Genomic DNA, 13,108 nt, shown 5'->3' with positions numbered 1-13,108 from the left:
GTATTTATTTTTAACTTCAAAATAAAAACATACAATTAACTTAATACTAAGTATTGATGTCAACCTTAAATAAACCTAAACATTTGTAGGTTTTGTATTGTGTCTATTTGTCCCATTTCTATTCTTTTATTTTTATTTTGTAAGATCAACTTCTGATGGTAACCTCAGACTGGCCAATGTTAATGACCACGCAAATTATTTGTAAATGCTGTACATTTAGAATAGAATAGAAAGTACTTTATGGATCCCTGAGGGAAATTCAGCACCAGTTCGCTCACAATAGACGATAATAATAATAAATAATATACAACATAATTATATATATATGAATAATATAAATATATTCTACATTTAAGTGCAGTCAAGGAACATATGCATTATACAGTCTGATAGCTGTCGGTATGAAGGACCTCCTGTGTCTTTTTTTACTTTACATCATGACACTTACATAACGTGTAATGATGGCGACAGTTACAATATGACAATTTTTCACTTTACATTATTTCCTTTTGGAAAACAAGTGGTGTTTTTGAGAGGACTGAGCTGTGTGAGAAATTTCAAGATAATTCGACTTATGGGGTTAAATTGTGGTGTATTTGTCAGACAAATGGCACGAGTTACATAGTAATGGGACATTTTGGACACATTTTCAGCCTTTTGTGCACGTGCCGGCTTTCAAAGCAGAAGTCATCTTACACAACCAAAGATGAACAAAGTAAGATTTTCTTTATGAAAGAATTGTCTGTATTCGCTCGATCCAGTGAAAAAATGCGTGCTGATCTGCGTTTATTGCAGTTTATTCACACATCAGCAAGGCAAAGAGGTAGAAGAAAGAAATGCAACAGTAGATGCAGACTATTAGAACAAACATCACAATGCTTGCTTTGACAGATGAATGGGTGCTCTGTCAAACAAAGTTACATTCAAAGTATCCATTTGCCTTTCATGATTGCAGTAAAAAAAGGCATGTGAGCGGGACAACAGAACAATAAATACAAGTGCAGAGTTCAGAGGATATTATATAATCATTAATATTGGTATTTTCTCATCTTAAGTTTCCGTGCCTTTCGTCTTGCTCTTCATCTCCTGTTTGCATGGCTGACGTTCCAGGCGAGGAAGGCCGCGATGTCACCGAATGATTACTAACCACCTCCTGTGCCTCGTCCTCTTCCTCCCTTTGCTGCAGGGAGGAGGCATACTGCTCGAGGAGGCTGCAGTCCGTGCTGTCCGCACCGCCGTTTCTCGGGCTGGGCGCTCGCACCGTCATCACCGAATCTCCCGTCCCGCTGCTCAGGAAGCCGTCCTCCCGTGCCGCCAGCTCTTCGCCCGTTGTTTGGAAGCCCGAGTCCGGGAAGGAGACATCCATGGCCGCTTGGTTTGTGGTGCTGCAAGCCGCTGGGGGCGGTGCCGCCGCCTGGCACGGACCACCGGGGATGAGAGGGAGATCCCGCAGCTGTTCCTCTACAGACTGCTTCCACTGCAGCATAGACTGCACCTGGAAGAGGTACAAACGAGGGAGCACTCTTCTTAATAATGCACACAGATCCATTACTGTGGTAAAAGCTGCGTTATGCAACATTGACTTTTTGATGGTGTTCTGAAGCACACATACACACACTTTTGCAGGGGATAACTTTGTAGAATAAAAAAGTGGGCTTCACTAAACATCTTAAAATAAAGCTTAGTGCTCTTCCGTCAGTTACAGAACATTCAATCATTTTGTTTTTTTTAGTGAATAGGCTAACCCGGTGGTTCTTAACCTGGGTTCGATCAAACCCTAGGGGTTCGGTGAGTCAGCCTCAGGGGTTCGGTGGAGCCTCCGCCGCGGAAGTCTAGACACACCCAACTCATTGTGTAAATAAAATCTTCTCCCTATCGGCTTATTATGGATACGGCAACAGCAGCACTCACACTGATTTGCAGGTGTGTAATTTGTTGTGAGTTCATGCACTGTTGGTTTTGTTCTTTGAACAAGGTAATGTTCATTTTGTGCACCAGTAAAAAAAGCATAACTTTGTCTTGAATTAAAAAAAAAAAAAACATTTTATTTTTCACTAAAGAGGGGTTTGGTGAATGCGCATAGAAACTGGTGGGGTTCGGTACCTCCAACAAAGTTAAGAACCACTGGGCTAACCTAATGTTATGTTGCTGTTCAAATGTAAATGTAATGTTAGCTTTGTAGCAAACATTGCTAAGTTAGTGTTGCTAACATTTGTGTCCTCCTGTCCCACTTCTTACTGTTACAGTGTTGTACATGGTATGTTACAATAATATTTGGCATCCATCACGCTGGACAAGTGTTATTGTGTAGATGTAAAAAGTGCATAAAGTGCACAATAGTGCTTTTTGAGACAGGCGTGGACAAACACAACCTAGTAGTAGAATATGACAGTGGTTCTCAAATGGGGGTACGCGTACCCCTGGGGGTACTTGAAGGTATGCCAAGGGGTACGTGAGATTTTTTTTTTAAATATTCTAAAAATAGCAACAATTCAAAAATCCTTTATAAATATATTTATTGAATAACACTTTAGCAAAATATGAATGTAAGTTCATAAACTGTGAAAAGAAATGCAACAATGCAATATTCAGTGTTGACAGCTAGACTTTTTGTGGACATGTTCCATAAATATTGATGTTAAAGATTTACTTTTTTGTGAAGAAATGTTTAGAATTAAGTTCATGAATCCGGATGGATCTCTATTACAATCCCCAAAGAGGGCACATTAAGTTGATTACTTCAAAGTGTAGAAATCTTTATTTATAATTGAATCACTTGTTTATTTTTGAACAAGTTTTTAGTTATTTTTATATCTTTTTTTCCAAATAGTTCATGAAAGACCACTACAAATTGGCAATATTTTGCACTGTTTTACAATTTAAGAAATCAGAAACTGATGGCATAGTGCTGTATTTTACTTCTTTATCTCTTTTTTTTCAACCAAAAATGCTTTGGTCTGATTAGGGGTTACTTGAATTTAAAAAATGTTCACAGGGGGTACATTCCTGAAAAAACGGTTGAGAACCACTGGAATATGGGACCTTTAAAACGTATCTTGTCCAACCTGTTTCCATAGAAACCTAACAGCGTCCTCCTGTACCAGTCGTTGTAACCGCTCCTCCTCGCACCGCCTCTGCATCCTGCAAATCAAAATACGCAAAACTTGAGTGCCAGTCAAAAAAGGTGCAGACCGTTATGAGATACAACACATTTGATTGTCATTAATTATTGTCTGCTCTTTTCAGGGAAATGATGTTCGGGCCAAGTGACGCCAAAATAAAACTAGATGAATCTCAAATTGTTGACACAGTCGATCTACATTTTTCTCCGTTTGGGCGACAGAATTTAGAGCCTTCTCCTTTAACCACGCCTACTCTGTTGCGATTGGTCAGTTGCCAAAGAAGACACTGTGGGAGGTCTTTAGCGCTCTGGAAACAAACAAATCTTTCCAACGCTGCCCACTTCAATAAAGAAGAGTAAGTCCATCCATCCATTTCCTACCGCTTGCCCCTTTTGGGGTCGCGGGGGGTGCTGGAGCCTATCTCGGCGGAAGGAGGTGTACACCCTGGACAAGTCTCCACCTCATCGCAGGGCCAACACAGATAGACAGCATTCACACTCACATTCACACACTAGGGCCATATTAGTTTTGCCAATCAACCTATCCCCAGGTGCATGTCTTTAGAGGTGGGAGGAAGCCGGAGTACACGGAGGGAACCCACGCACGCAGTCACGGGAAGAACATGCAAACTTCACACAGAAAGATCCCGAGCTCGGGATTGAACTCAGGACTACTCAGGACCTTCGTATTGTGAGGCACATGTACTAACCCCTGTATCACCGTGCTGCCTAAGAGTATGTCGACATATTTAATGCAATATAAACTGTATGTCAACATATACAAGTACAAGTCACATATATTAGTACAAATCTATATATACTGTATACGTCAATATACAGTACATAAGTCAATATATACTATTTAAGTATTATAATGTGTAGGTCAACATACAAGTATAAGTCAATATATAAGTCAACATACAGTACAGGCCAGAAGTTTGGACACACCTCATTCAATGTGATTTCTTTTTTTTCATGACTAGTTACATTGTAGATTGTCACTGAAAGCATCAAAACTATGTATGAACACATGTGGCGTGATGTACTTTACAAAAAAAGGTGAAATAATTGAAAACATGTTTTTGTATTCTAGTTTTGTCAAAATAGCCACCCTTTGCTCTGATTACTGCTTAGCACACTCTTGGCATTCTCTCTGAGCTTCAAGAGGTAGTCACCTGAAATGGTTTTGATGCCTTCGGCGACAATCTACAATGTAAATAGTTATGAAAATACACATTGAAATGAGAAGGTGTGTCCAACCTTTTGGCCTTTACTGTATACAGTATTGTATGTCAACATTTAAGTAAAAAACAACATATATGTTGATTTATGCAGTATTAGTTGACTTACACTTAATTTGATTTATACAGTTTTTAAACGTTGACTTATGTTGATTTGTGCAGTATATGTTGACGTGTACATGTTGACTACCATATACCAGTGATTTTCAACCACAGTGCTGCGGCACACTAGTGTGCCGTGAGATATTGTCTGGTGTGCCGTGGGGAACTATGCAACTTCCCCTCATAGGTCCAAAAAGTATTTTTTGCAAATCTATGATCATAATAATGTGCCATTGTCTATTGCCTTTGCTGTCTAGAGCCTGGCAGGGTAATCTTGTAATACTCCATATCAGTAAGTGGCAGCAGGTAGTTTATTGCGTTGTCGGAACGCGTCAAGGATGGTTTTTCGTGATCCCAATATGCAGAGCACAGCGGGAGACAGCGTGCAGGTAAAAAAGGTATGTAGCGCTTCAACCAAAAATTTACAAAAAGGCAAGTCCTGCGAGGAAAAGGCACTGAAGCATAGGGATGGCTATGTAAAACAAAACTAAAACTGAAGTGGCTATAAAGTCAACAAAAACAGAATGCTGGACGAAAGCAAAAACTTACAGCGTGTGGAGCAAAGACAATCAACAATATCCCCACAAAGAAGGACGGCCTACGCACAACTTAAATAGTTTTGATTGCAAAAACAAAGCAGATGCGGGCAATAGCACTCAAAGGAAGGTGTGAAGCTGCTACAGGAGAACACCAACAAAACAGGAAATGTCACCAAAATAACAGCGCAAGACAGGAACTAAAGCATGACACACAGGAAACAACAATAAACTCAAAATAAGGCATGGCTACCTGGTGGAGTTTCATTTTTTAACCTTTTTTTCTGGTGGTGTGCCTCCGTATTTTTTCTTTATGAAAAAAATGTGCTTTGGCTCGAAAAAGGTTGAAAAACACTGCCTTATACAGTACTTTTATGTTGACTTATGCAGTATAAGTACAAGTCAGCATATACTGCATAAGTCAATATCTGCAGGTATAAGTCAACATACACAAGTGTGAAAAGTAGGATGGGTCACCTTAAAGGAAAAAAAAAGAATTGTGGTTTGTAAGTAGTCATGTACCTGTCCAGTTTGTCCGTCAAGAAGATGATGTGGTCTTGCATCCTGCGTAGGCGAATCTCAGCACGGACCTCTCTGGCCACGGTGTGACAACAGCGTGTGAACTGCCCCCTCCACCACGACTGGATTTTAACCGCTGCTCTATTTGCCTCCTCACCAGTTGATTCTTTTGTCGTGAATTTGGGATATTCACCTTTGGGGCCTTCCCGGTGTGGCGCCGGCGAGCTGATGGTTGCAGACTCCTCTTGCAGCGTCTCCTTGTCCGGCCGCTGTGGCGGTGCTGCTGTTGGGGGACGCTTGGGCGCCAAGGAGTCGGCTTCAAACGTCTCTGTCTCGTCCTCGCTGTCCGAGCGAGGCGGTTGGGTTTCCGGGTCGGGCGTGAAGGATGACTCCGAAGAGAGAATGCTGCTGTTCAGTTTGTCCTCCTCTGTCTGCATGTCCTCCACACAAAAGAGGCTCTCCTCTCTGAGCTTGATGGGGCTGCAAATGTGTGGCAGTGATGCACTGGAGGAGTCGCAGCTCACCCAGGTGTTCAACAGCACCTCTGGCGCTATGTGGGAAAGAGAGGCAATCAAACTTAGAACACACTATTTCCTCGAATACCGGCCTCCCCATTAATAGATGCCATGCCTCAATGAACGCCACACCCCGACACGTAATCGATATCAATAAAAAATTGGATGGATATCCTTTTTGGTCGAATGAAATCAAAAGCACTCGCTCTCTGGTAAGCGAGCAACGCAGGAAGTGATCAGTGAGTGGGAGTGACACACTAGCAGTCAATCACATAACAGTATCAACTATCCTGTTAGGTTGCGGCATCTTGTCGTCTCGCACTTGATTCTTTGCATGGAGTGAGAAGAAAAACTAAAAATGAGTGCTGCAGAAAGCAGAGAAACTGTCGATTAAACTGGAAAAGTTAACTCGGCAGTAAGGCAGTTCTTTGGATTTTTAAAAACAGACAATAGTCAGACCGTGGCGCACGTAATCAGTAATACCACACCACTTTAGTCACGCTTGCCCTTGAATGTTTTACATTTTAACACTTTGCACTCTTTTGTTAGACTTTATTAGGCATTCTTTACATATTCATTATTTTTTTGCACCTTCATTTAAAGCTGTTAAGTGTTCAATGTGATTTTAGAATTTTGTTTAAATTGTTTGAGCGTTTTCCATGGTTGTGTTGACATTTAGTTTCCTTTCTGCTTTGATAGCTGAGTAGATTATAATCAGAGGAAGGTTAGATTCTAAATGAAAATGTTTACATTTTTATCTTAGTCCCTATTTGATAAGTAATGAAAATTAAGTATTGATATCGACCAATATAAAACAGTCATTGGTGATTCAGTTTTCAGCCATATTGCCCACCCTTTGATTATCATTGAATGGAAATCCATCCATCCATTCTTTTTCTGCCGCTTGTCCCTTTTAGGACAAGTTGCCACCTCATCGGAGGGCCAACACAAATAGACAGACAACATTCACACACTAGGGCCAATTTAGTGTTGCCAGTCAGCCAATCATGGTAATAATATGCATTATTTTTGTACTAGCAAAAATGGCTAATTGTTACAAAAATTAACTGGTGCAGAACAGAAAAAGGTCTCATCTATTTTAAACACCTTCTCCTAAAGAAGAGCTAACATTAAAAGAGAAAGTATTTCTTATCCAAGAGCATTTCATTAAAATCTTCAATCAGGAATTTAAAAATGTATTCTACCATTATTGTAAAAATGTGTTGGTACATTTTAACCCCTCAAGAATGAACGCAGTTAAGCGAGTTGTAAAGCACTAATAAATATGAGTAAATGTTCATGCAAAAAGAGCCTAATCAGCATTTATTGCTACTAACCTTTCTCCTGGTCTAATTGAACAGCAGCTGGTGATGGAGTGCTCATGTTCCTCCTGTCTATAGCGCCCCGATGTGGCGATGTATGCAAAGGACGGGTCTTCTCTACAGCCAGCTGAGTGGGCCGAGGAGGGCTGGGACATTCTCCCCGGGTCTCCTCCAGTAACTGCATTTGGTGGAACCTCAAGAAGACAAATGGCCTCGTGTGATTAACTCCACCATTTTCCATTCAAAGCAAAGTTGTTGTGTATTTCAGTAAACCCAAAGATAAGATTCTAACCTCTGCTTATTCAGGATCTTCTCCAGTTTGGCATCTTCCCCCGTCACCAGGGGCGACGACGAGGTCTGGAGGCATACGGTGGAAAGGTACTCAACCAGCTGCACATGCTGGCCGGGTCGATAGGAACGACCTTTGCCCTGACTGTACAGCCACTCTGCTTTCAGTCTGGTGATGGTGACAAAAGTTCAGCACATTTCCTCACATAACAGCATCTATTAGAGCAGTATTTATTAGGAATGCACGTTGAGACCAATTGAAAATTTAAATAAATATATATATTTTTAAGATGATACCTAATAAAAAATAATATATAAGGTTCTATTGCTGTCCATTGAAAAGCATATATTTTTATATATTAAGTTAAAGTACCAATGACTGTCACACACACACTAGGTGTGGCGAAATTATTTTCTGCATTTGACCCATCACCCTTGATCACCCCGTGGGAAGTGAGAGGAGCAGTGAGCAGCAGCAGTGGCCACGCCCGGTAATCATTTTTGGTGATTTAACCCCCAATTACAACCCTTGATGCTGAGTGCCAAGCAGGGAGGTAATGGGTCCCATTTTTATAGTCTTTGGTTTGACTCAGCCGGGGTTTGAACTCACGACATACCGATCTCAGGGCGGACAGTCTAACCACTAGTCCACTGAGTAGGCAATCCAAATCTGCTGAAACACCTACAAAAGCAACATGCTTCGACGAAGCGAGTAAAGAGAGACACACTTCAAGTCCACACCCACCGACACCTAAGCAACAGCGGCTGGATTTTAACGGAGGGACTGCTAGCCAGGAATGCATTGCTAGAGCCATTGCAGCGTATGTGCTAGAATACTTGCAGGCTATTTCTACAGTGGAGTCACCCGATTTCAAGCAGCTAATTAGCATAAAAGCGGGCATCAAACCGCAAATGGCACGGAAAACATGTTTCACGTACCTGGACACAGCGGACAGTGAATACATAAACATGGAAAGCAAGCTCAAGAAGACACTCCAAACTCTGCCTCAGTTCATCATTCAGCACTGAAGGTACACACTCTGTCAATTCTCTTACATATTCTTTCATTCTAGACTTCTAGAGTGTTTGATTATCACATCACTCTAAATGTATAGACTATAAAGTTCACAAACATAAAGAGGGATCCTTTCTCTAAACTAAAACTGGGGAAATGCATAGAGTGTTCTGGGCTGTAGTACAGTGTTGATCTCCTGAAGACATGATTTTATTTCACAATTCCTTGAGAGAAAAAAGCGCCTTGTTAGGCGTGTGTATAGCAGTATGTGTGCTGTATATAGTGACATTACATATAATCATGTCGGAAAATGGATGGATGAATGGATGTGTGCCTTACTTGGATGAAGCCAGGTTTACAGCTATGTTGTCATTATGCGGTTTGTTAATTATGTATGATATGTTGAAGCTATTTAAAATAGTTTTGTCGATTTGTTCTGGCCTGAAATAAATTGGCCCTTTGAAACATATCTTTGTCTTTGTGTGTTATATGTAGACCACATTGCTTAGCAGACTTCAGTGGTGCAAATGCATGTCAACTTGATCAACAGATTGTATTATTCTCCAGTGCAATTGCAGTACTGAAAGGAAGGCTAAAAGGGCACTAATGGGAGCCTTAAAAAAAAAAAAAAAAAAAAAAAAAAAAAATTGTTTATTTTCGCAGTAACGCATTACTTTTTGGTGTAAGTAACTGAGTTACTTTTAATAAAGTAACTAGTTACTGGTTTTCAGTAACTAATCCAACACTGATTACAACCAAGTAACGCTGCGGCCCATACAGACCACAGCTTAGAAACATATTTTTTGGCGGCCCTAGTTATGTATTTTCTACATGTGTTCATCAGCCCCTTTTTATTTTCTTATATTCTATATTTAAAAAGGAAATAGCAACATGATTTTACAAAAAGTACTAACCCTTCTTTTTGAGACACTACAAAGCCATCCAAGACTTTCAGGCTCAGGCACCAACTCGTCACATACGGCCGATAGTCGTAACGCGGCAGCGAAGGAGTCGGCATTACACAGGGGTTGTTCATAATGGATAACTGCTCCAGTTCCTGAAGAGGCGCCAGGTATGCCACCTAAGTGAGGATGTAAGACAACAACAGTGAGCACGTATGCGGCCGAGTATGGAGGTGTTATTAATATTCAGCATTACTTCGTTGAGATCTGTTATCTCGTTGGAGGCCAAAGACAAGATTGACATATGTACTGGGAGGTTTGCAGGCACGGTGCGGAGTGTAGTGATGCTGTTTCCATGCAGGAGAAGTGTCTGCAAAAGTGGCAAATTATTCATAAACAAAAAGATGGGTCCTGTCATTCATTATGTTGATATTACGATCCTTATCTCACCTTTAGCGCCACTAGTTTACTGAGATCCCCAATACTAGATATGCTATTATCCGACAAATCCAGGTGTTGGAGTGAAACACAGTTGTTGAGTTGCTCAATGACCTGAGTAAAAAATAACAAATGCAATAGAATGCATATTTGATTCATGGGTTGAAAACACCTTTTTCCAACCTTAATTGCATTTCCAGACAGGTTGAGCCATTTGAGGCTCGGCAGATCCCGCAGTCCCTCGATGTAGCCAATGCTGTTATTGGGAAGATTGAGGACCTGCAACTCTTTAAGCTGCGACACACCCATCATCCTGATCAGTCGGTTGCTGGCTACAGACAGCTGAATTCCAAGAAGAAACATCATCACATTGCTGTGACTCTCACCGCACAAGGGTACATATGAAGCGTTAAAGCACCTGCTGGAGGCCTGGGTTCCTTTCCAGGTGGTCCAGTTTCATGATTTGGTTCTGGTCCAGGATGAGAGTGTGGGTTTCCTCCGAACAGACAAAACTGGAGTCGAGCTTTTGCATGCCTCTTGCAGAAAGATCCACCACCGGTCCTTTTGCATGGCAGAAAACAAACAATGGCTCACTTAACACTTTACAACGTATGGGAGAATTTACCACAACTTTAAGGTTCTAATCCTAAAACTGGAGACTTGAATTTCAGTAAATTGTCAATATTGTGTGGGGCAGCACGGTGAAACAGGGGTTAATGCATCTGCCTCACAATACGAAGGTCCTGAGTAGTCCTGGGTTCAATCCCGGGCTTGGGATCTTTCTGTTTGGAGTTTGCATGTTCTCCCCGTGACTGCGTGGGTTCCCTCTGGGTACTCCGGCCTCCTCCCACTGCCAAAAACATGCACTTGGGGATAGGTTGATTGGCAACACTAAATGGTCCCTAGTGTGTGAATGTGAGCGTGAATGTTGTCTGTCTATCTGTGTTGGCCCTGCGATGAGGTGCAATTTGTCCAGGGTGCACCCTTCCTTCCGCCCGAATGCAGCTGAGATAGGCTCCAGCAACCCCCCACCACCCCAAAAGGGAAAAGCGGTCGAAAATGGATGGATGGTCAATATTGTTATGTTAAAGATCTACCTTATAACAAACGGGGTGGTATGCATTTAAACGTAGACCTGCTCATTGGCCTAGTGCAGTGTTTCTCAACCCTTTTTGAGTGATGTACCCCCTGTGAACATGTTTTTAATTCAAGTACCCCCCAATCGGAGCAAAGCATTTTTGGTTGCCAAAAAGAGATAAAGAAGTAAAATACAGCACTATGTCATCAGTTTATGATTTATTAAATTGTATAAAAGAGCAAAATGTTGCTCATTTGTAGTGGTCTTTCTTGAATTATTTGGAAGAAAATATATAAAAATAACTAAAAACTTGTTGAAAAATAAACAAGTGATTCAATTTTTAGTTATCATTATAGGTTTGGGCTAAGATTTCTACACATAGAAGTAATCATCAACTTAATGTGCCGTCTTTGGGGATTGTAATAGAGATCCATCTGGATTCATGAACCTAATTCTAAACATTTCTTCACAAAAAAATAAATCTTTAACATCAATATTTATGGAACATATCCACAACAAATCTAGCTGTCAACACTGAATATTGCATTGTTGCATTTCTTTTCACAGTTTATGAACTTACATTCATATTTTGTTGAAGTATTATTCAATACATTTATTTATAAAGGATTTTTGAATTGTTTCTATTTATAAAATGTTTTTTTTTTTATCTCACGTACCCCTTGGCATACCTTCAAGTACCCCCAGGGGTACGCTTACCCCCATTTGAGAACAACTGGCTTAGTGGTTAGAATGTCCGCGCTGAGATCAGTAGTTCAAACCTCAAGTCATACCAAAGACTATAAAAATGGGACCCATTACCTCCCTGCTTGGCACTCAGCATCAAGGGTTGGAATTGGGGGTTAAATAAATCGTCCCTAGTGTGTGAATGTGAGTGTTGTCTGTCTATCTGTGTTGGCCCTGCGATGAGGTGGCGACTTGTCCAAGGTGTACACCGCCTTCCGCCCAATCGTAGCTGAGATAGGCACTAGTGCCCCCCCGCAACCCCAAAAGGGAATAAGCGGTAAAAAATGGATGGATGGATCACCACTGATTCCCGGGCGCGGCCACCGCTTTTTCATTGATTGATTGATTGAAACTTTTATTAGTAGATTTCGCAGTACCGTACATATTCCGTACAATTGACCACTAAACGGTAACACCCGAATAAGTTGTCCAACTTGTTGAAGTCGGGGTCCACGTAAATCAGTTCATGGTAGCTGCTGCTCACTGCTCCCCTCACCTCCCAGGGGGTGAGGGTGATGTAGGTCAAATGCAGAGGATAATCTCACCACACCTAATGTGTGTGTGTGACAATCATGGTTACTTTAACTTTTTAGTTATCATTATAGGTTTGGGCTAAGAAAAAACAAACTACCATAGCAGAGTTATAAACAACAATTATCTCGTTTAAGTCATGTTGGCATTTGAAACCACTAGCAAGGTAAAACAAGCATGATGATGTCAGCGTATGTACCTAAATAAAGTTAGTATCGACCACAATTGAGAAATACTAAGTTTTTGGATAACAAAACACCATATTCTGATACAAACTGTCGTTGTCTTCGTCCATGGTTTGTATCGCCTGACGCTAGCTAACGGTAGAACTCGAAGCACGTTAGCTAACCAGGCAATACAAAAACACGTAAAGAAAGATTAGATTAAAACACAAGCTCACCATTTGTATCAAATTGTAAGTCTGATACCCCCATCGTGCCGCTACATAAACGACTGATGTTGAGATCGTATTAGTTACAGCCTTTCTTGGATCGGTCGCTAGCAAGAAGTCCAAACAGTGTAACTAGAGGGGGTTATGGGAATTGTAGTGTATACGTGCTTATGCGTACAATTCGCACAGTATGTTGCGTTGTGAAGCACTACATTTCCGGTTGTCGTTTCCACGAGCACCAGCGATCTTTTTTTACGCTAAAAACATAAATTAATGTATACTTGGGTGTAATATCTTACACAAAAATATATTTACACAATTAATAATGCTATAAAGCGTAAACTAAAAAAAACTATTACAAAAAA

The 13,108-nt window shown here is 40.9% G+C and overlaps 1 protein-coding gene across 1 annotated transcript; it reads right to left on the bottom strand.

Moving 5' to 3' along the window:
• Window positions 1-756: 756 nt before the first annotated feature.
• Window positions 757-12,894, bottom strand: cep97 (centrosomal protein 97). Its single transcript, XM_061879237.1, has 11 exons — window positions 12,753-12,894; window positions 10,418-10,560; window positions 10,183-10,341; window positions 10,012-10,113; window positions 9,818-9,931; window positions 9,574-9,740; window positions 7,649-7,813; window positions 7,372-7,550; window positions 5,523-6,069; window positions 3,066-3,141; window positions 757-1,495 (listed from the first exon to the last, which is right to left on the bottom strand). Exons 1-11 carry the CDS (start codon window positions 12,784-12,786, stop codon window positions 1,046-1,048), a joined length of 2,136 nt encoding a protein of 711 aa, XP_061735221.1. The 5' UTR covers window positions 12,787-12,894; the 3' UTR covers window positions 757-1,045.
• Window positions 12,895-13,108: the final 214 nt, after the last annotated feature.

This window comes from Nerophis ophidion, linkage group LG19, assembly GCF_033978795.1.
Source record: "Nerophis ophidion isolate RoL-2023_Sa linkage group LG19, RoL_Noph_v1.0, whole genome shotgun sequence".
NCBI classification, from domain to species: Eukaryota; Metazoa; Chordata; class Actinopteri; order Syngnathiformes; family Syngnathidae; genus Nerophis; species Nerophis ophidion.
Note: the sequence above shows the minus strand (reverse complement) of the source record. Positions and strands in the feature narration are given on the sequence as shown.

Coding starts and splice junctions, on each gene's coding strand:
- cep97 (XM_061879237.1), bottom strand. CDS start 12,786: ATGGGGGTATCAGACTTACAATTTGATACAAATG. Junction 7,551..7,648: donor AAGATCCTGAATAAGCAGAG/GTTAGAATCTTA, acceptor TGTCTTCTTGAG/GTTCCACCAAATGCAGTTAC. Junction 6,070..7,371: donor TCAATTAGACCAGGAGAAAG/GTTAGTAGCAAT, acceptor TTTCCCACATAG/CGCCAGAGGTGCTGTTGAAC.